At 39.0% G+C, this 24,941-nt stretch overlaps 1 protein-coding gene across 2 annotated transcripts in view; it reads right to left on the bottom strand.

Moving 5' to 3' along the window:
- The window catches only part of LOC133129820 (ras and Rab interactor 3-like), a 68,508-nt gene extending 46,050 nt beyond the window's left edge, over nucleotides 1-22,458 (bottom strand). For both annotated transcript variants that reach the window (XM_061244160.1, XM_061244161.1), the window contains exon 1: nucleotides 22,208-22,458. In XM_061244160.1, coding sequence (XP_061100144.1) covers nucleotides 22,208-22,251 — 44 coding nt within the window. In that variant the 5' untranslated portion in view covers nucleotides 22,252-22,458. The remainder of the gene's footprint in view (nucleotides 1-22,207) is intronic.
- Nucleotides 22,459-24,941: the final 2,483 nt, after the last annotated feature.

The following is a 24,941-nucleotide window of genomic DNA, read 5'->3' as shown; positions in this document are numbered from 1 at the left end:
CAAAGCAGAGCTTTGTAGTGCAAAAGCACACACCTTAATATTCTCAGCCATACTTCATAATTGTGTGCTGCGTATTGCAATACAAAGCAGAGCTTTGTAGTGCAAAAGCACACACCTTAATATTCTCAGCCATACTTCATAATTTTATAAAATTTTATAAAATTTTATAAAATTTTATAAAATTTTATTTAATTTTACTTAATTTTCTTCCTTGCAATGCGCAGCACACCTTAATATTCTCAGCCATACTTCATAATTTAATTTAATTTAATTTAATTGTGTGCTGCGCATTGCAATACAAAGCAGAGCTTTGTAGTGCAAAAGAACACACCTTAATATTCTCAGCCATACTTCATAATTGTGTGCTGCGCATTGCAATACAAAGCAGAGCTTTGTAGTGGAAAAGCACACACCTTAATATTCTCAGCCATACTTCATAATTTTATTAAATTTTATTAAATTTTATTAAATTTTATTACATTTTATTACATTTTATTACATTTTACTTAATTTTCTTCCTTGCAATGCGCAGCACACCTTAATATTCTCAGCCATACTTCATAATTTAATTTAATTTTATTTTATTTTATTTTATTTAATTGCGTGCTGCGCATTGCAATACAAAGCAGAGCTTTGGAGTGCAAAAGCACACACCTTAATATTCTCAGCCATACTTCATAATTTGATTTAATTTTAATTTGATTTAATTGTGTGCTGCGCATTGCAATACAAAGCAGAGCTTTGTAGTGCAAAAGCACACACCTTAATATTCTCAGCCATACTTCATAATTTTATTTAATTGTGTGCTGCGCATTGCAATACAAAGCAGAGCTTTGTAGTGCAAAAGCACACACCTTAATATTCTCAGCCATACTTCATAATTGTGTGCTGCGTATTGCAATACAAAGCAGAGCTTTGTAGTGCAAAAGCACACACCTTAATATTCTCAGCCATACTTCATAATTTTATAAAATTTTATAAAATTTTATTTAATTTTACTTAATTTTCTTCCTTGCAATGCGCAGCACACCTTAATATTCTCAGCCATACTTCATAATTTAATTTAATTTAATTTAATTGTGTGCTGCGCATTGCAATACAAAGCAGAGCTTTGTAGTGCAAAAGCACACACCTTAATATTCTCAGCCATACTTCATAATTTTATTTAATTTTAATTTTATTTAATTGTGTGCTGCGCATTGCAATACAAAGCAGAGCTTTGTAGTGCAAAAGCACACACCTTAATATTCTCAGCCATACTTCATAATTTAATTTAATTTTATTTAATTTTATTTAATTGTGTGCTGCGCATTGCAATACAAAGCAGAGCTTTGTAGTGCAAAAGCACACACCTTAATATTCTCAGCCATACTTCATAATTTGATTTAATTTTAATTTTATTTAATTGTGTGCTGCGCATTGCAATACAAAGCAGAGCTTTGTAGTGCAAAAGCACACACCTTAATATTCTCAGCCATACTTCATAATTTTATTTAATTGTGTGCTGCGCATTGCAATACAAAGCAGAGCTTTGTAGTGCAAAAGCACACACCTTAATATTCTCAGCCATACTTCATAATTTTATTTAATTTTATTTAATTTTATTTAATTGTGTGCTGCGCATTGCAATACAAAGCAGAGCTTTGTAGTGCAAAAGCACACACCTTAATATTCTCAGCCATACTTCATAATTGTGTGCTGCGTATTGCAATACAAAGCAGAGCTTTGTAGTGCAAAAGCACACACCTTAATATTCTCAGCCATACTTCATAATTTTATAAAATTTTATTTAATTTTACTTAATTTTCTTCCTTGCAATGCGCAGCACACCTTAATATTCTCAGCCATACTTCATAATTTAATTTAATTTAATTTAATTTAATTGCGTGCTGCGCATTGCAATACAAAGCAGAGCTTTGTAGTGCAAAAGCACACACCTTAATATTCTCAGCCATACTTCATAATTTTATTTAATTTTAATTTTATTTAATTGTGTGCTGCGCATTGCAATACAAAGCAGAGCTTTGTAGTGCAAAAGCACACACCTTAATATTCTCAGCCATACTTCATAATTTTATTTAATTTTATTTAATTTTATTTAATTGTGTGCTGCGCATTGCAATACAAAGCAGAGCTTTGTAGTGCAAAAGCACACACCTTAATATTCTCAGCCATACTTCATAATTTTATTTAATTGTGTGCTGCGCATTGCAATACAAAGCTCTGTAGAGCTTTGTAGTGCAAAAGCACACACCTTATTATTCTCAGCCATACTTCATAATTTTATTTAATTTTCTTCCTTCAAAAGTTCGGCATGCTACTCCTCCCACAGCTTTGAGAAATCCCAGGCAAAATATATATCAAAATGACCGGAATAGACGGGAATCGATGGGAAAGACTTTTCTCAAGTCTGCGACATCTCGTTTTCTTCCAAAATCCGAGAAACCGACCGATTTTTGCCCATAGGAATGAATGAGAATTCGTTAAAAAAAATCTCACAAATTGATCAAACCCACCCCTCTTTGGAGCCACACCACTTCGTCATACTTTGTCGCAGAAACGTGAGTAAAGGTTTAAACGGGTCACAAGACTTTGAACTGTGTTGGTCTAAAGACACTTTTTGATATCTTCTACGGTTTTTACAAAATCACAGTTTATGTTTTATGAAATTTTTGAGATTTTCAGATTTTATAATGGGTGTGTATTGCGTGGCTTTAGAGTGCGGTGACATCACCCACTCTGTGACATCACCCACTCTAGCATTCAGCCCTTCTAAATTGTATCAAAAATATTCAAGACATTCTCATCTTACTCCCACAGCTTCTACTCTACAACAACAATTTATACATCAAAATGTAGAGAAACTTGTCCTCTCTCATTCAATGTTACTTCCATTGAGATAGGACTCACGGTTTTTTAATAAGTCGCCCAAAAGTGCAGAGAGTGCCGGATCCAGCTCTCATTGACTCCAATGTTATCTGAAGCGTCAACTGCGGCGTAAAGTAGGCACAATATGGTGATTTATAAACTGTCACTGCTCCTGCATTTTAAATCCTACAGACACGTCTCATAGATCGGAATCGCCATTGAAGTCTTGGGTCGCTCAAAATACAAAAATAAATTAGATCTGACTTATACTTTTGAAGATACATGGATTTGTTCGGCACCAGCGCCAGTTAGCTTCACCACTAGCATTCAGGCCGTAAGCAGTTAAACATTTACACAAAGTTGTACGCAGTTAAACATTTACACAAAGTTGTACACACAAACTGCCGCTACTCCTTCAATTTTCACAGTACCTTGACATATTATATATCAAACTGTTCATGTTTTCACCCTGTCACTCACATTCAAATATCTAAGAGATATGACGTATAGTTTTGGAAAGAGAAGTGTTTAAACCCGAGCATGTCAGAAACAAAAGTTAGTTCCTACATCTCTAACCGACAGAGACTCACACACACACAGAACATGCACGAGCCCAGCACACTCAGCTCACTCAACCGCCCATCCCCCCCCCCCTCTCTCTCTGGTTACGAATCACCAGAGACACACGCGCGTGCTGGTTGCCTTAGCAACGGCCCTGAGACATAGCAGGCTGCGACATGCTTGTATGTTCAGAGTTTCGGCGCTAGCTTGTGTTAGCTTCGGCGCTAGCTTGCGTTAGCTTCGTCGCGCTAGTTAGCGTTAGCTTCGGCGCTAGCTAGCTTAACTAACTAACTGACGGTCTGACTAACTGATTAACTAAGTGACTGTTACTAACTGATTAACAAACTAACAAGTTAGCTGACTGACTGACTGACTGACTGACTAACTTGCTAGCTGACTGGCTAACTAGATAGCTGACTGACTAACTAGCTAGCTAGCTGACTGGCTAACTAGTCAGGTGACTGGCTAACTAAGCTCAGCTCATTAGTGAACTGTCACTGTAATTTATATTTACCAAAACTAATGCAGTGTAATATTCTATAAAGTTTTTATTATTTTAGAGAGGTGTTGATTTGGTTGTTTGTTATCTGTAGTTTGTGATGCTGTTGAACTGTATGTATGTTCTGCCTCTGCCAAATTGTGGGTTACATCTGCGTTTGTGTGAGGGATGGGCACCAGCAGCAGCACACTTAAAATTTCCCTGGAATTTTTTCTAGTTTTATTTAATTTTATTTAATTGTGTGCTGCGCATTGCAATACAAAGCAGAGCTTTGTAGTGCAAAAGCACACACCTTAATATTCTCAGCCATACTTCATAATTTTATTTAATTTTATTTAATTTTATTTAATTGTGTGCTGCGCATTGCAATACAAAGCAGAGCTTTGTAGTGCAAAAGCACACACCTTAATATTCTCAGCCATACTTCATAATTTTATTTAATTTTATTTAATTTTATTTAATTTTATTTAATTTTCTTCCTTCAAAAGTTTGGCATGCTACTCCTCCCACAGCTTTGAGAAATCCCAGGCAAGATATATATCAAAACGACCGGAATAGACGGGAATCAATGGGAAAGACTTTTCTCAAGTCTGCGACATCTCGTTTTCTTCCAAAATCCGAAAAACCGACCGAATTTTGCCCATAGGAATGAATGAGAATTCGTAAAAAAAAATCTCACAAATTGATCAAACCCACCCCTCTTTGGAGCCACACCACTTCGTCATACTTTGTTGCAGAAACGTGATTAAAGGTTTAAACGGGTCACAAGACTTTGAACTGTGTTGGTCTAAAGACACTTTTTGATATCTTCTACGGTTTTTACAAAATCAGTTTATGTTTTATGAAATTTTTGAGATTTTCAGTTTTTCAGCGTGGCTTTAGAGTGCGGTCACATCACCCACTCTAGCATTCAGCCCTTCTAAATTGTATCAAAAATATTCAAGACATTCTCATCTTACTCCCACAGCTTCTACTCTACAACAACAATTTATACATCAAAATGTAGAGAAACTTGTCCTCTCTCATTCAATGTTACTTCCATTGAGATAGGACTCACGGTTTTTTAATAAGTCGCCCAAAAGTGCAGAGAGTGCCGGATCCAGCTCTCATTGACTCCAATGTTATCTGAAGCGTCAACTGCGGCGTAAAGTAGGCACAATATGGTGATTTATAAACTGTCACTGCTCCTGCATTTTAAATCCTACAGACACGTCTCATAGATCGGAATCGCCATTGAAGTCTTGGGTCGCTCAAAATACAAAAATAAATTAGATCTGACTTATACTTTTGAAGATACATGGATTTGTTCGGCACCAGTGCCAGTTAGCTTCACCACTAGCATTCAGGCCGTAAGCAGTTAAACATTTACACAAAGTTGTACGCAGTTAAACATTTACACAAAGTTGTACACACAAACTGTTCATGTTTTCACCCTGTCACTCACATTCAAATATCTAAGAGATATGACGTATAGTTTTGGAAAGAGAAGTGTTTAAACCCGAGCATGTCAGAAACAAAAGTTAGTTCCTACATCTCTAACCGACAGAGACTCACACACACACAGAACATGCACGAGCCCAGCACACTCAGCTCACTCAACCGCCCATCCCCCCCCCCTCTCTCTCTCTGGTTACGAATCACCAGAGACACACGCGCGTGCTGGTTGCCTTAGCAACGGCCCTGAGACATAGCAGGCTGCGACATGCTTGTATGTTCAGAGTTTCGGCGCTAGCTTGCGTTAGCTTCGGCGCTAGCTTGCGTTAGCTTCGTCGCGCTAGTTAGCGTTAGCTTCGGCGCTAGCTAGCTTAACTAACTAACTGACGGTCTGACTAACTGATTAACTAAGTGACTGTTACTAACTGATTAACAAACTAACAAGTTAGCTGACTGACTGACTGACTGACTAACTTGCTAGCTGACTGGCTAACTAGATAGCTGACTGACTAACTAGCTAGCTAGCTGACTGGCTAACTAGTCAGGTGACTGGCTAACTAAGCTCAGCTCATTAGTGAACTGTCACTGTAATTTATATTTACCAAAACTAATGCAGTGTAATATTCTATAAAGTTTTTATTATTTTAGAGAGGTGTTGATTTGGTTGTTTGTTATCTGTAGTTTGTGATGCTGTTGAACTGTATGTATGTTCTGCCTCTGCCAAATTGTGGGTTACATCTGCGTTTGTGTGAGGGATGGGCACCAGCAGCAGCACACTTAAAATTTCCCTGGAATTTTTTCTTGTTTTATTTAATTTTATTTAATTGTGTGCTGCGCATTGCAATACAAAGCAGAGCTTTGTAGTGCAAAAGCACACACCTTAATATTCTCAGCCATACTTCATAATTTTATTTAATTTTATTTAATTTTATTTAATTTTATTTAATTTTATTTAATTTTCTTCCTTCAAAAGTTTGGCATGCTACTCCTCCCACAGCTTTGAGAAATCCCAGGCAAGATATATATCAAAACGACCGGAATAGACGGGAATCAATGGGAAAGACTTTTCTCAAGTCTGCGACATCTCGTTTTCTTCCAAAATCCGAAAAACCGACCGAATTTTGCCCATAGGAATGAATGAGAATTCGTAAAAAAAAATCTCACAAATTGATCAAACCCACCCCTCTTTGGAGCCACACCACTTCGTCATACTTTGTTGCAGAAACGTGATTAAAGGTTTAAACGGGTCACAAGACTTTGAACTGTGTTGGTCTAAAGACACTTTTTGATATCTTCTACGGTTTTTACAAAATCAGTTTATGTTTTATGAAATTTTTGAGATTTTCAGTTTTTCAGCGTGGCTTTAGAGTGCGGTCACATCACCCACTCTAGCATTCAGCCCTTCTAAATTGTATCAAAAATATTCAAGACATTCTCATCTTACTCCCACAGCTTCTACTCTACAACAACAATTTATACATCAAAATGTAGAGAAACTTGTCCTCTCTCATTCAATGTTACTTCCATTGAGATAGGACTCACGGTTTTTTAATAAGTCGCCCAAAAGTGCAGAGAGTGCCGGATCCAGCTCTCATTGACTCCAATGTTATCTGAAGCGTCAACTGCGGCGTAAAGTAGGCACAATATGGTGATTTATAAACTGTCACTGCTCCTGCATTTTAAATCCTACAGACACGTCTCATAGATCGGAATCGCCATTGAAGTCTTGGGTCGCTCAAAATACAAAAATAAATTAGATCTGACTTATACTTTTGAAGATACATGGATTTGTTCGGCACCAGCGCCAGTTAGCTTCACCACTAGCATTCAGGCCGTAAGCAGTTAAACATTTACACAAAGTTGTACGCAGTTAAACATTTACACAAAGTTGTACACACAAACTGCCGCTACTCCTTCAATTTTCACAGTACCTTGACATATTATATATCAAACTGTTCATGTTTTCACCCTGTCACTCACATCCAAATATCTAAGAGATATGACGTATAGTTTTGGAAAGAGAAGTGTTTAAACCCGAGCATGTCAGAAACAAAAGTTAGTTCCTACATCTCTAACCGACAGAGACTCACACACACACAGAACATGCACGAGCCCAGCACACTCAGCTCACTCAACCGCCCATCCCCCCCCCTCTCTCTCTCTGGTTACGAATCACCAGAGACACACGCGCGTGCTGGTTGCCTTAGCAACGGCCCTGAGACATAGCAGGCTGCGACATGCTTGTATGTTCAGAGTTTCGGCGCTAGCTTGCGTTAGCTTCGGCGCTAGCTTGCGTTAGCTTCGTCGCGCTAGTTAGCGTTAGCTTCGGCGCTAGCTAGCTTAACTAACTAACTGACGGTCTGACTAACTGATTAACTAAGTGACTGTTACTAACTGATTAACAAACTAACAAGTTAGCTGACTGACTGACTGACTGACTAACTTGCTAGCTGACTGGCTAACTAGATAGCTGACTGACTAACTAGCTAGCTAGCTGACTGGCTAACTAGTCAGGTGACTGGCTAACTAAGCTCAGCTCATTAGTGAACTGTCACTGTAATTTATATTTACCAAAACTAATGCAGTGTAATATTCTATAAAGTTTTTATTATTTTAGAGAGGTGTTGATTTGGTTGTTTGTTATCTGTAGTTTGTGATGCTGTTGAACTGTATGTATGTTCTGCCTCTGCCAAATTGTGGGTTACATCTGCGTTTGTGTGAGGGATGGGCACCAGCAGCAGCACACTTAAAATTTCCCTGGAATTTTTTCTAGTTTTATTTAATTTTATTTAATTGTGTGCTGCGCATTGCAATACAAAGCAGAGCTTTGTAGTGCAAAAGCACACACCTTAATATTCTCAGCCATACTTCATAATTTTATTTAATTTTATTTAATTTTATTTAATTGTGTGCTGCGCATTGCAATACAAAGCAGAGCTTTGTAGTGCAAAAGCACACACCTTAATATTCTCAGCCATACTTCATAATTTTATTTAATTTTATTTAATTTTATTTAATTTTATTTAATTTTATTTAATTTTCTTCCTTCAAAAGTTTGGCATGCTACTCCTCCCACAGCTTTGAGAAATCCCAGGCAAGATATATATCAAAACGACCGGAATAGACGGGAATCAATGGGAAAGACTTTTCTCAAGTCTGCGACATCTCGTTTTCTTCCAAAATCCGAAAAACCGACCGAATTTTGCCCATAGGAATGAATGAGAATTCGTAAAAAAAAATCTCACAAATTGATCAAACCCACCCCTCTTTGGAGCCACACCACTTCGTCATACTTTGTTGCAGAAACGTGATTAAAGGTTTAAACGGGTCACAAGACTTTGAACTGTGTTGGTCTAAAGACACTTTTTGATATCTTCTACGGTTTTTACAAAATCAGTTTATGTTTTATGAAATTTTTGAGATTTTCAGTTTTTCAGCGTGGCTTTAGAGTGCGGTCACATCACCCACTCTAGCATTCAGCCCTTCTAAATTGTATCAAAAATATTCAAGACATTCTCATCTTACTCCCACAGCTTCTACTCTACAACAACAATTTATACATCAAAATGTAGAGAAACTTGTCCTCTCTCATTCAATGTTACTTCCATTGAGATAGGACTCACGGTTTTTTAATAAGTCGCCCAAAAGTGCAGAGAGTGCCGGATCCAGCTCTCATTGACTCCAATGTTATCTGAAGCGTCAACTGCGGCGTAAAGTAGGCACAATATGGTGATTTATAAACTGTCACTGCTCCTGCATTTTAAATCCTACAGACACGTCTCATAGATCGGAATCGCCATTGAAGTCTTGGGTCGCTCAAAATACAAAAATAAATTAGATCTGACTTATACTTTTGAAGATACATGGATTTGTTCGGCACCAGCGCCAGTTAGCTTCACCACTAGCATTCAGGCCGTAAGCAGTTAAACATTTACACAAAGTTGTACGCAGTTAAACATTTACACAAAGTTGTACACACAAACTGCCGCTACTCCTTCAATTTTCACAGTACCTTGACATATTATATATCAAACTGTTCATGTTTTCACCCTGTCACTCACATTCAAATATCTAAGAGATATGACGTATAGTTTTGGAAAGAGAAGTGTTTAAACCCGAGCATGTCAGAAACAAAAGTTAGTTCCTACATCTCTAACCGACAGAGATTCACACACACACAGAACATGCACGAGCCCAGCACACTCAGCTCACTCAACCGCCCATCCCCCCCCCCCTCTCTCTCTCTGGTTACGAATCACCAGAGACACACGCGCGTGCTGGTTGCCTTAGCAACGGCCCTGAGACATAGCAGGCTGCGACATGCTTGTATGTTCAGAGTTTCGGCGCTAGCTTGCGTTAGCTTCGGCGCTAGCTTGCGTTAGCTTCGTCGCGCTAGTTAGCGTTAGCTTCGGCGCTAGCTAGCTTAACTAACTAACTGACGGTCTGACTAACTGATTAACTAAGTGACTGTTACTAACTGATTAACAAACTAACAAGTTAGCTGACTGACTGACTGACTGACTAACTTGCTAGCTGACTGGCTAACTAGATAGCTGACTGACTAACTAGCTAGCTAGCTGACTGGCTAACTAGTCAGGTGACTGGCTAACTAAGCTCAGCTCATTAGTGAACTGTCACTGTAATTTATATTTACCAAAACTAATGCAGTGTAATATTCTATAAAGTTTTTATTATTTTAGAGAGGTGTTGATTTGGTTGTTTGTTATCTGTAGTTTGTGATGCTGTTGAACTGTATGTATGTTCTGCCTCTGCCAAATTGTGGGTTACATTAGGGAGGACAACCAAAAAATTTATTTCCGGAAATCAGCATGAATATTATGATTATTATCTCAGTTTAACCTTAAATTAACGTGTGGTGGACAATAATTCTGCTTAGGTTCAAATTTAATGTGACAAAATGACTGTTTTGTGGCTTTTAAGCGCTCATTTTACCAGCATTCCATCAATGTTAAATGCTGGACCCCGACGGCACCGAAAAACAGGCAGATTTCACTGCCATTCCATTCTTTACGTATATGGAGCTCGAAAATGGTGACACAACAATAGCTTTTGCTGGTTTACTTCACGCGCTCATACATGGCAGTTGGTGGCAGTTCGAACTGTCAAAAGTGTGACTGGAGCCAGGTCAATATTTTTGCTGGGTACTCGGTATGTCCAGCCTTATAAGTCCAAAGTCCCTGGTTACTTTTTCATAGTTTCAATGGATTTTGACAATAGACATGTCAGACTTCAATCATGTTAACGCTCTCGAGCGTGCGTCAAAGTTTAGGTAGCAAATAACAGTGCTGTATCCTTCTGACGTCATTTACATAGCTACAGAACTGTCCGATCACGCCGAATCACTGATAGAAACAAGATGAATTAATGACGATTCAGAAAATGTATAACTTTTAAAGATTTAAATAAATCCTATGGTGGGACTTTTGCCATTTATGGACGGTACGACAGAAAATTCCGGTGCCGTCGAACTTAATCGAATGCTTTTATTTATATCGTTCGAATGACCAAGTGCCGTTAAAAAGCAAATTGTATGGCTTTGTGCTATTCGCGTATGCTAGCTACATCATGCTAACATCGTACAGGGACCAGTAAAGGCTTAGAACACACTAGCACTTAGTTATTGTAAGTTTGATCACCTCTACTGTAAAGTAAAAAAGTGGACAAATTACGTTTTCTGTGAGAAACCTATTGGCGAGCTCACGTGCACACACAGCGGTCTACATTCTAAAGCTCCACTTTGCCCTCCCTAGTTACATCTGCGTTTGTGTGAGGGATGGGCACCAGCAGCAGCACACTTAAAATTTCCCTGGAATTTTTTCTAGTTTTATTTAATTTTATTTAATTGTGTGCTGCGCATTGCAATACAAAGCAGAGCTTTGTAGTGCAAAAGCACACACCTTAATATTCTCAGCCATACTTCATAATTTTATTTAATTTTATTTAATTTTATTTAATTGTGTGCTGCGCATTGCAATACAAAGCAGAGCTTTGTAGTGCAAAAGCACACACCTTAATATTCTCAGCCATACTTCATAATTTTATTTAATTTTATTTAATTCTTCTACGGTTTTTACAAAATCACAGTTTATGTTTTATGAAATTTTTGAGATTTTCAGATTTTCAGCGTGGCTTTAGAGTGCGGTGACATCACCCACTCTAGCATTCAGCCCTTCTAAATTTCATCAAAAATATTCAAGACATTCTCATCTTACTCCCACAGCTTCTACTCTACAACAACAATTTATACATCAAAATGTAGAGAAACTTGTCCTCTCTCATTCAATGTTACTTCCATTGAGATAGGACTCACGGTTTTTTAATAAGTCGCCCAAAAGTGCAGAGAGTGCCGGATCCAGCTCTCATTGACTCCAATGTTATCTGAAGCGTCAACTGCGGCGTAAAGTAGGCACAATATGGTGATTTATAAACTGTCACTGCTCCTGCATTTTAAATCCTACAGACACGTCTCATAGATCGGAATCGCCATTGAAGTCTTGGGTCGCTCAAAATACAAAAATAAATTAGATCTGACTTATACTTTTGAAGATACATGGATTTGTTCGGCACCAGCGCCAGTTAGCTTCACCACTAGCATTCAGGCCGTAAGCAGTTAAACATTTACACAAAGTTGTACGCAGTTAAACATTTACACAAAGTTGTACACACAAACTGCCGCTACTCCTTCAATTTTCACAGTACCTTGACATATTATATATCAAACTGTTCATGTTTTCACCCTGTCACTCACACTCACACTCATTCAAATATCTAAGAGATATGACGTATAGTTTTGGAAAGAGAAGTGTTTAAACCCGAGCATGTCAGAAACAAAAGTTAGTTCCTACATCTCTAACCGACAGAGACTCACACACACACAGAACATGCACGAGCCCAGCACACTCAGCTCACTCAACCGCCCATCCCCCCCCCCCCCCTCTCTCTCTGGTTACGAATCACCAGAGACACACGCGCGTGCTGGTTGCCTTAGCAACGGCCCTGAGACATAGCAGGCTGCGACATGCTTGTATGTTCAGAGTTTCGGCGCTAGCTTCGGCGCTAGCTTGCGTTAGCTTCGTCGCGCTAGTTAGCGTTAGCTTCGGCGCTAGCTAGCTTAACTAACTAACTGACGGTCTGACTAACTGATTAACTAAGTGACTGTTACTAACTGATTAACAAACTAACAAGTTAGCTGACTGACTGACTGACTGACTAACTTGCTAGCTGACTGGCTAACTAGATAGCTGACTGACTAACTAGCTAGCTAGCTGACTGGCTAACTAGTCAGGTGACTGGCTAACTAAGCTCAGCTCATTAGTGAACTGTCACTGTAATTTATATTTACCAAAACTAATGCAGTGTAATATTCTATAAAGTTTTTATTATTTTAGAGAGGTGTTGATTTGGTTGTTTGTTATCTGTAGTTTGTGATGCTGTTGAACTGTATGTATGTTCTGCCTCTGCCAAATTGTGGGTTACATCTGCGTTTGTGTGAGGGATGGGCACCAGCAGCAGCACACTTAAAATTTCCCTGGAATTTTTTCTAGTTCTCATTTACGATCCCCTAGCTCAGCACAGAGCTGAAGTTACTCGCAGTAAGCCATCCTCTCCTGATCTGATGCCACAGAAGACAGTCTCACTGGTGTTAACTTGCCTTTGCTGAATAGCAGTTATCCCCATATGTCAAAGAAAGAGATTAGCCCCCTGAGTACCATAGGTGTCTATAATGTTCTGCACTAATGGAAATGGTGGAACTCTAGAGGCCACCAGTTCCATCAGGGGAGAGGAACCCTACAAGGCTGAAGGATGGCCATCCAGGTGACTCTGGAACCATTTTCTGTCTGTAGCTGATTGCCGGACATTGGGCAGTTTGGCTTGGGTGGAAGGTAGAGATGTTCGGATACCATTTCTTTTCTTCCCCATACCGATACTTGTGTATCGGCCGATACCTATATATATATATATATATATATATATATATATATATATATATATATATATATATGTACTGACAAATGTAATTTAATTTTCAAACTTTATTTTGGGCCATCTTAAAAGTTGAATGTCAACATTGTAAGTCATCTAATAATAGCCTAATTGCCAAATTAAAGATTTACATTTACATTGACATTGTGCAGTATAACCTCACAGTTGCTGAAGTCTGTAGTTAAATCCCTGTAGTTTATGTCCAGGCATGCTGGTCAATCGTGTCATTTTTAAAAATGCATCAATTAAAATTATAATTCATGTTTTCATCCCTCTTCCCTATGGCTTCTGCCTGATAGAATTAATTGGCATGAAATCTGTAAATATGCTGCTGTGAAGAACTTTGTTACAGACGTAACTAGTTATCCACTCTAGATTTTGTGGTCACGCTGTAATGTTCCTGATTTCTGACTGTCAATTTATTTGTTATTCTTGTATATTTATTATGTTTCATTATTTCATTATTCATGTTCTTCTGTTTTATTATTTATTATATTTCTTGTTTATAAATGTATTGATCTATCTTTAGTAGGTAGGGTAGAAACTATCAGAATGAATGTACTGCCGAGGTTGCTGTTTTTCTTTTGTTCCCTTCCTGTCACGGTCCCTGTATCTACATTCAAATTCTTGGACAGGCTTGTTTCTAAATTCATATGGCAGAATAAAAGGCCTAGAGTGAGACTCAAAGTTCTCTGTGCACTAAAAGAGAAGGGTGGCTTATCTTTGCCTAATTTCAGAAACTACTACTGGGCTTCACAGCTCAGAATACTGGCATCGTGGATTAGGTTAGATATGAGCACAAAATGGGTACACATAGAACAGGGCTCTGTAAATAATGTATCACTTTCTGTTCTCCCCTTTCTAGGGGCTAAGGTATGGAGGAAGCTTAAGATACAGAATGAATGGGTAAATTATACCTTAAGGGTTTGGGCAAGGATAAGAAAAATATTGAATCTACCACTGTCTTTATCAAGAGCAACAAAAATTGCTTCTATTGGTGACTTTTTGCCTGCCAAACTGGACAAAGGTTTTATTAGGTGGGCAGAGAAGGGTCTGATTACTGTAAATCAGTTATTTGAAGGAACGACTCTCAGGGCTTTCTCACAGCTTCAGACCCAGTATGGTATTGCGCCCAATGATCTGTTTAGATATTTTAAAATACGACATTATTTGATGTCACATACGGATTGGGACAAAATTAGGAAATTACCATCTAATTTAGAAATGTACTGGATTGAGATGGTGGTGGATCAAACGTACATGAGAAACATAATATCATGTTTATACAGTAGAATTCGTATGGACACAACTGATAACACACTAGATGTAAAAGGTAAATGGGAATTGGAGGCCAATACCATAATTGCGGACGATGAGTGGGAGACGTCCTGGATGTCTTGGCATAAATGCTTGAGTAGCCCAAACTGGAAAGAGTTTGGTTGGAAGTTAAGATTGAGATATTTTAGAACACCTTTAGTGATATCCAACTACAACAAGAATTCTACCCCCCTCTGCTGGAGGGGATGTGGTCTAATAGGGGACTTTTCTCACATCTTTTGGGATTGTCCTAAATTACAATTATTTTGGGAAAAGGTAAAAAGGGAAACAGGAAAGATTTTGAATCTTGACAGAGCATTTGAGCCACAACAGCTAGTACTAGGAAACATATCGTTAGAAGGGGTGGGGAAGAACAATAGCCCATAAAATGATTACCATAAACTGGCTTAAGCCCGAGCCACCTACCCTGGAACAATGGACACAAAGACTCAGGGCTGTGGACTGTATGGAAAATATAACGGCGAGACTACAACTGCGGATGGACATTTATTTAGAAAAATGGGCCTCTGTTATAGTGTTTCTAACAGAATGAATGTGTTGTAAACATTTAATTGGATAAGTTGGGGTGAAAGTGAAGTATATTTGACGTACAAAGGAGATCCCTTTCTCTTCTCCCTGTTTTGGGTTTTTATATTGCTAATTTCTTTGCTGTTGTTTTTTCTTTGTTAAAATGATAGGACATCATTTCTGTATACAGTATGTGTGAGACTCACTGTCAAGGAACTTTTTGTTTTAATAAATGTTCAAAAAAAAAAATGTATTGATCAAATTGTACAGCAATTGTACAATTTGGTATAAAAAGTAAAATATACACTCCTTTATTAGGAACATTTTTACTTTATTATACGTGCTAGAGTTCACAGAGACCAGCAGTTCTGCGGACAAAAACATGTTGGCAATGAGAGAGTTCAGAGGAGAATGGCCAGACTGGTCAAAGCTGACAGGTAGGTGACAGTAATGCAAATAACCACACATTACAACAGTGATATGCAGAAAAGCATCTCCAAACACACAACGCTTCAAACCTCTAAGTGGATAGGCTACAGCAGCAGAAGACCAGTGGATCATCATTACCACGTCACTGCATGCTATGTTACGCATTTTAGAAATGATACATGTACCCTGTGCTGGCACTAGCAGCACGACATCCAACCTACCTCACATCCGACAAAAACTGACAAAAGTAGGCTAATTTAAAAAAAAGAACCTCCAGAGGATTTTGTACTTTCCTCTAGGGTCCTCAATGCACTTGTCACTGAGTTTGATTTGCACTTATTGTACGTTGCTGTGGATAAGTGCATCTGCTGCTATAATGTTAATGTAATGTATTGGCATGAAATTAGACCAGTCGCCTATAGTAAACTAGACCCGTTGTTATCATATTACAGGCAAATATTGTGTGACCACAGAATTTTGAGTGCACAACTCTTTGTTCTTAACAGCAGCATATTTACAGATTTCATGCCAATGAAGCCATAGGGAAGAGGGATGAAAACATGAATTATAATTTTAATTGATGCATTTTTAAAAATGACACAAGATTGACCAGCATGCCTGGACATAAACTACAGGGATTTAATTACAGCTGCAGCTGTGAGGGTACACTGCACAATGTCAATGTAAATGTAAATCTTTAATTTGGCAATTAGGCCATTATCTGACTTACAATGTTGACATTTAACTATAGAGATGGCAAAAAATAAAGTTTGAAAATGCAATTAAATTTGTCAGTAGCCTACAGTTTAGAAAAACTAAATTCCTAATTTTGAATGATGGAAGAAACAATGGGCTAGCTATTGTAGCCAAAATAATTTGTGTCATGTAGGCTGCAACCTAACTTGACAAAATGTCTAATTACTAGACTCACTGTGTTTCAAACCGAGCTTGTTAGAGTGGGCGGGGCTTAGGAATGGTCAATTAACATATGTCATATTCATCACCATTTCATTTGCAAAGCTACAGCTGATGCACCAGCAAAGAAGAATGTGGAGGACCAACAGGGAATGCGACCTGACTTAGGTAGATTTTATACTTTTCTTTTCATATTTTCTCATTGTGACACATAATGGATTTATAGCTGAATGATAGACAAGTATTTGAAGATTCCAAATCTGCAGTTTTTAAAGTATTTTGTAAAACTGAGAACTGTGCAATGTTACCCCCTTGGTCACGCAGTGTCAAATTATGTCCTGCAAAAGACATATGCTACTTACCATTGCAAAAGCCTTTGAATCAGAATCATCTGTCTACAATAAGAGTCATCATAACCAGCAAGGACTAGGGTGCTAAATCTAGTGGGATATGTCTTTTAAGAGATTGTAAGCCTTTGTATTTAAAAAAGCAAATAAATTAATAAATAAAAATAATTGACAAAGTTGCAAAGAAAACTGATCTCCTTAGATAGGCTCTACTATAGTCATTGAAAGTCAGGTCAGTGAGACGGGTGTGTGGGGGTTGGACCCAAAATGCAGGACTCAGATAACAGAGATGTGATAAAGTCCCGTCACGGCTTTATTCAGCAAATGTCCAATAAGTGTAGTAGAAAACAAGCAAAGTTCATACACGTGACGGACGTTAGGCAGGCTCGGGGGGGATGACTGCTAGCCACCCTTTTCATTCAAACCAAGAAACACAAAACTTATAATTTTGTTGTTTGTCTTGTTGTCTAAGCTGCACAATCTCTTTATTTTGAGTTTTGGCACCAAATGCATCACGGAAAACAGATGATTAGGGAAGTATATAGTCAACCTTCACATTTGTTCCCATCATTTCATTAATTTGCCACTACTCACACACTGCCACTAGAAATCGAGAGAGCGTGTCACTATATGTAAAGCATATAGTGACTTTCAGACACTATATGTAAAGCTGAGAAAAAGTCGCCCTGTAGCTAAAATACTGCTGGATTTCCACTTTGAGATATTTTTATTTTATACACTCCCAATAGCATAACCCGGTACCCTGATTAAAATATTCCCCCCGCCTATGCTTGGAACAAATAGGCTACAGCAAAATGTTAACATATGTGTAACTGTATATAAAAATAAACTAAATAATAGTAACACTCTGTACCTAGTGATGTAGACAAAAATGGCCTTGTTATTCTCTGTCGGGTTTTTTTTTTCGTCGGATGTCGCTCTGCTAGCATCAACCTCCAGTAGTGGTCTTTCTTTTTTTCAATTTTGCTAAACGTGGAACTACCCTTAGCCATAAAAGGTGGCATGAATTCAACACTATGATATTTTAGCTTTCCAAAAATACCAGTTTAGTTTGTACCATCATCACATGTACCTTGTGGAAGCACCTGAAGCTAACTACATGCAGGCTGCAGTTTACATGACAAAATGTATTTACAACACCCAGCCCATTTTCCCATTTCATTTGCCTTAATTATATGGATTGAAAAACTAAGATATGTTAAAGACTAATCATTATAAGGGCGAATGTAATTGTGCCTTTAACATTACTTCTTGAGATTACGTTGAAGTTCCTTTCCACAAAACAAAGCAGCGACATGCCTGTAGGCCTACTCACTTTTACTGTGAGGAAATTATCATATAATGCATATCTTGCATTGATGTTAACTGTTATTTTGTAAATAAAATGTAGGTTCATTTAGCCCTTTATGGATGAGAAATAAAACAGCCGAGAAACCAAGAAGCCTCATTGTCGCGCTGTACAAATGGTCGCGATTAAGGAATTCCAGGCTTGTTGTAATGTAAGTGTAAGTGTTAATATTGTAAACAAGGTCAGATTAATATTACAAAATGTATATGAGTATGAGTATTTTTATATTTCAATTGGTAACGGTGTTCACTTCTCTCAAATAAAGTGAAAAAGTAATGATTGCGTGTCAGGTGGTCGGCACACAACGTAGGTAGTCGATAATAGGTGCCCGAGGCAGATACAAGTATGGTCAGCAAACAAGAGTAGGGGGAGAAACTTGGCACGGAGGGTTGCTGCATATGACTGCATCTGACTGCCCCAAAATATATAAAGGATAAAATCCGCACAGGCATTAGGAAGTATTTTTCACACAGAGAGTGGAAGCTGCATAGAATAACTTGCCTGGACATGTAGTGGAGGCAAAAACACTCAGGGTTTTCAAGACCAGGCTTGATAAGGTGCTAGATACTATCTAGACTTTTGTCAAACTAAGCAGAGGGTACACTTTCGTGGTAGGAAACGTTACCACAGTAATAATAGGCTTCTTTTTTTACCCTGCACAGGGTAAAAAAAAGTTTTACCCTGAGTTTTAATTGCCAACAATACAAAGGTGACACGCACAGAAAACAAATTGAAATGCATTATCCTAAAAAACTACAGAGGGTGTAGTTTTTCGTCTGTTTTTCGACTTCTCATACAAATGAAAATGGTCATCACTAGAAGGCCACCCTAGAATTACAGAAGTCCTGCTCAGCACTGAAACAGTATCCAGTCAATAGCAAGCACAGAATGGTGGTAGCAAGCCACAGTACTCTGATTCTATTTTAAGAACTGCATCTAGCCACCACAGACTTCTGACACGGTCCGCAAAGTTATACATAGGTCATAGAGGATGAATCTCGAACAGGAGATGGTGGACACTACTGCTGGACAATGCAATTAAAGCAACAGAACATTTGGAAAGAAAGGTAAATCATTTATTTTAATTATTAGCCTATTGCAAGCAGGAAAACATTAACTGATCAATGCTCATTATATTCTAACATTATTAAAAGCTAAATATTATGTTAGCGTTTAACTTCAAGATACTGTAGAAACACCAATCTTATGTAGCTACTATAATTGCAGAGGTCTAGGATCTGTAAATGGAAATCATATGCTTTATTACCTGAGAAAACAGGCAAGCTAAAAAGATAACTTTAAAATGATCTTTAATTTAATTAAATCAATTTAATTAGTACTTATTGTCATATATTGCGATATTGGGTGTTATACTCTGTTACTCCCCACCTGGATCTCTCCATTTCCCTCAGGGATACCACACTCACGCCATCACCCAGTGCAAGGAACCTCGGCGTGGTGATGGACAGCAGACTGTCCCTTTCCGAGAACATTACGGCGGTGACCCGGTCATGCAGGTTCTTACTATACAACATACGGAGAATCAGCCCCTTTCTCACCCCCTACTCGACCCAGCTCCTGGTCCAAGCGATGGTTCTGTCCCGCCTGGACTACTGCAATTCCCTCTTGGCTGGCCTCCCAGCGTCCGCCATCAGACCCCTCCAACTTATCCAGAATGCAGCAGCTCGTCTGGTCTTCAACCTTCCCAAATACTCACACGTCACCCCCCTGCTTACTTCCCTCCACTGGCTGCCTGTCATGGCTCGCATCAAATTCAAAACATTGGTGCTAGCCTTCCAAGCAGTTAAGGGGTCTTCCCCAGCTTACCTACAAAAAATCATCAGACCCTACACCCCTGCCAGACCTCTTCGTTCAGCCTCCACAGGCCGCTTGGCACCTCCCTCTCTCCGAACCTCCACCTCACGCTCACGACTACTGTCTGTTCTGGCTCCACGGTGGTGGAATGAACTCCTCGTTTAGGTCAGAACTGTACAATCTCTCCCCACATTCAAGCGCAAACTGAAGATGCACCTCTTCAAGCAGCACCTCTCCCTATCCCTCCCTACCTCCCTGTAAACCTTAATTGTTGTCTTTGTGATTTACGTAGTGTTTCGGTATTTTAGTTGGCTAGGTAAGCAGTATTTGGATAGTTAAGTTTGGTCACTTTTGCTTTGTTGTTTGTTTATTTGTTGTTTAAAAAAAAAAAAAAAAATAGGCCCTGGTCCTTATCTTTTTTGTACGGGTAGCAATTGAAATTGTACTTCCCTCTAGGGTTTTCAGCGCACTCAGCCATGGTTATGGGTATGCACTTTGTTGTACGTTGCTCTGGATAAGAGCGTCTGCCAAATGCCAATAATGTAATGTAATATTGGCGAGTGCCCTTACTAACAGTTCAGATTAAAAGAGACCTCCGGGTCACATGTTGTATCTGGAAGTAAATAAATGGACGATCGTCCTTGTATTGTTCAAGTCCGTCTCCGTCTGATTAATGTGGTAGTTTAGAGTATAAACTGAGATAATACTCAGGCAATATACAACACTTATCACTTAGATGGCTACCTCAGAAAGTCAACAGGTAACAATAGCTAGCTAGTAAGGGTCAGCGTTAGTACCAATATGGGAGTATGTACTCATAAAATTACTCAAATATTATTTTAATTTGCAGAAAAAAGGACAAATTATACCCCACATGGGCAGAAAAACAGAGAAAATATTAATAATCCACAAATCCTCTTACAGATAGATTCCAATAATCATAAATAACATTTCAATGAATCTTGAAATCAGATTTTCAGAACTGCTTGTCGTTTAATAGAGTAAAAATTCACACTATAGTTTTCATTGCTTTGACATGTATTGGAGGCATTTTTGCCTTGTGAAGTCTGGGAAAATGTACGCCTCTCAAAAAAATGAATTACAAGTCACACAATGTTTTCCCAAACATAATTATATGAAAGAATAGACAAAAATAATTATTGTTGTACTGTCAAGACCCACAATTAATTATATCATGCAGGCCTATATTTCCAGCAATAACTTGAATGAATTTAGTTTATAAACTCTTGTAAACTCTTGTGAGTGATGAGGCTACATAACTATTATGGAGTGGTTAGTTTACCAACATCTACACTGTATATCATTTAACAATATTCTACCAAATATTTCCAAAATAATATGAAATAACAAAATATACAGGGTCAAAAGGTCTGAGACCACTAGTGAAAATGTTTCTATTATGCTTTCGTTTTGCATTCTTTTTGATACAACCTTTTTCATTACTAATTATATTATCAGCATAATAATTTGAGTGAAACATGTAATCTTTGAAAAATGACATTAATGCCCGAATTTCTTAGTATTTGGTATGTCCACCTTTTGCTTTAATGGCAACATGCACTCAAGTTGGAATAGGCTCCACAAATTTGTGCAAAACTTGATGTTATCCCAGCATTATTTAACAATGTTCCAAAGAGCATCTTGTGATTTTACTGAATGCTTGGCTTTTGTCAGTCTTCAAGTGCCCTCATAAATGTTCAATGAGGTTAAGGTCAGGAGATTGTGGATTGTCCCGCACTCCTTGCTTTTCTTTGGTCTTCGAGTAGTTCTTGCAAAGCTTTGAAGTAACTTTCATTTGTTAGAATTTTTTTTTAATCCTAAAACTTTCTGTTTATTTCCAGGATTACATGGAAACCTGCCCCCTACCCTCAGCTGTTCAATATGGTCTCAATGTGGGGTCTTTTGGACCCCACTGTATAATAATTGTAATAAAATACAGTTCCTAATTTGTTTGAAGGGAGCGGCTAATATTGAAAAAGTTCAAGCTAAATCTTGGAAGTTACCTCCCACTCTTTATTAAGGACCGTCAGGGAAGTGGACTTCACAACCACAAACACCACCTGAAATTAAAGTTTTCAGAAAAATGAGTTTCACACCTACCCCAATGACGATCCCATGTCCTGAGTGATAACAGCTGCTTTCATTATCCTGATGCTTGTTAAGGTTCATTTCAGTTTGTTCAGCTCCCTGTCAGATTCAAGTTTCAAACTTGATACGATCCTGAATTCAGTTCGAGCCAGAGGAGGAAATGGAGACAAAAAAAGAGACAAAACACTGAACTTCCTTTGTTTATGTAAACAGAAGTGTTGTTAGGAAGAGGCTGTCCAGGGTGGTCAGCTAGCCCTACTCAATCCACCCCATCTTCCTCTCTGCTTTTCTCCCCTTTAAGTCCCACCCCTGCCATACTCTCTTCGTTATTTTAGGTCAGTGTTCTGATTTCTTCCCTGGTCAGATGGAGAGGGGGAGCCCTTTAATAGTAGCTCTACCCCCTTCCCCATGGGCTCTCAAATTGAAGTGGATAGCCTTCATATGAAAAAATGCCACATGTGAGACCATTTCATGCTGGCATATTTGTAGCAATATTGATTAGATGCACTCAGGAACTTGCCTGCCGAATGCGAAAGAGCATCTAAAAATCCAAGAAGTTTAGGTTTCATGTTCAGTATTACTGTGTCAGAACACGTTGTTGGTTGTCTCTAGGTAGTCTTCTTTCTCCAAAATACACCACCTCTAGATTATCTTTTAAGAATGGTTAGCCCTCGATGTGCTTATAGTTTTTTTCAAATGGAGCTCTGTTATTTGGAGTTTGGAAACAAGCAAATCTTTTCCAACGTTTATGAAAAAGATTCTTGGCAGCTCTGAGCATATGCAATGCTCAGAGCTGCCCCCCCCCCCTTCCAACTTCCCGACATCCCCAACCCACACCACCCCTTCCCCCATCCCATACTTCCTGTCTGAAGTTAAACAAATCCAGATGTATTAGCCTGAAATTTGTGCGGGCATGTGCAAAACAACACTAACGCCCTCCTCCTCACAGTTCCAACAGAATGTCTGACCAAGGATTCCCTCCCCCCTCCCCCCCGTCCGGCTTTTAAACTCCCTGGCAGGTAAACAAATGACGGATAGCACATACCGTAAGTATTTATACAGTGGTATATATATAATTTTTGTTCTTTTGGCTTTTACTCCAGAACATTTGATTTGAAATGAAACAATGAATGTGAAGTTAATGTACACACTGCCACTTTTAATTTGAGGGTATTTGTATCCATACTGGGAGATCTTTTTTTTTATTTTATTATTTTGTCAAAGAAAAATACATACTGCAATACAAAATTAAATTATAATACAATATAACCCAACCCCCCCCCCCCCCCCCCCCCCCCCGCTCCATGGACCCCATTTATTGACAAATTTTTCTCCTGGACTAGTTAAGTATCATTTGTTTGTTTGCTGTTTCTAATTCAGTTCAGTTGTCATTATAGTGTTCTGCTGTGTATTTGTTTGTTTGTTTGTTAGCTAATACAAGTGGTGTTTATTTAGATTACAGTGAAACTGGGTTAGGTGTTTGTTTCTAGGCTATTGAGTTATGCTATTGTTTTTACTGGCTGGCAGGCCACAGCTTTTGTTGTAGGAAGAGCCAAGAGTTTGCACCCTGCTTAGGGTATAATTACTGGCACAGCTGAACTCACTTCAGTGTGCAGTAGTGTTCTGCAGTGGGTTGGTAGCATTTTCTGTATTCAGCGTCAGCAGTGGTGTAGTGCACCAGCAGCAGCTGTGTGCGGCAGCCTCGGCTACTTGCCTCGGCATACGAAGTCGCAAGCGTACAAAGTCGGGAGTGTCTATCTATGGGTGTCCATCCAGGCTGTCTGAGAGCCTGATGTTTGATTTTGTTTCTGCTGCCTGCCCTCATTTCACTACGTAGTATTCCTCTTGTCTTCCCTAGTTCCCTCCATGTGTTTCCTTCCCATCCCTGTCCTCTCTCCTCTCCCCTGGTCCCAGTCAGGTAGGAGGTTCGCCTCCCGCCAACATGGGCAGAATATCTCAAACCTCATCTTCCCTCCCAGATCCACTGGTATTGATCTCTGTGTGGCTGGTGGCCTCTGGAATTGCCAGTCCGCCGTCCAGAAAGCAGACTTCATATCTGTCTATGCCTCCCACCTCAACCTTGACTTTCTTGCTTTAACTGAAACGTGGCTCTCACCAGAGAGCACAGGCTGCCCTTTCCTCTGCCTTCTCTTTTTCCCACACACCCAGAACCTCTGGCAGAGGAGGTGGCACAGGTCTCCTAATCTCATCTTCATGGAGATCTAGTGTCTTCTCCTCATCCTTCACCTTCTCCTCTTTTGAATTTCATGCAGTTTCTGTTACTTTGCCGTGCAAACTGTTTATTATTGTTGTTTATCGCCCCCCGGGTCCTCTGGGGAGCTTCTTGGATGAGATGGACATCCTCCTTAGCTCCTCATCCACCCAGTCTACCTTTCTCTCCCTCCTTTCTTCTTTTGACCTTACCCTCACTCTTTCCCCTCCCACCCACAAAGCAGGCAACCTTCTTGACCTCATCTTCACAAGGAGCTGCACAACAACCAACCTCTCTGTAACACCACTCCATATATCTGACCACTCCTTCATCTCTTTTTCTCTTCCACTCTCCTCTAACACCCATCCATCACTCCCACCATCCACTGTCACCTGTCGGCGGAACCTACGCCACCTGTCTTCCTCCACCCTCTCATCTACAATCCTCTCCTCCCTACCATCCGCGGAGTCTTTTTCTCGACTGTCTCCCGATGATGCTGCTACAACTCTCATGTCCTCCCTCTCATCTTCCTTT

This window comes from Conger conger, chromosome 5 (genome assembly GCF_963514075.1).
Source record: "Conger conger chromosome 5, fConCon1.1, whole genome shotgun sequence".
NCBI lineage: Eukaryota > Metazoa > Chordata > Actinopteri > Anguilliformes > Congridae > Conger > Conger conger.
Note: the sequence above shows the minus strand (reverse complement) of the source record. Positions and strands in the feature narration are given on the sequence as shown.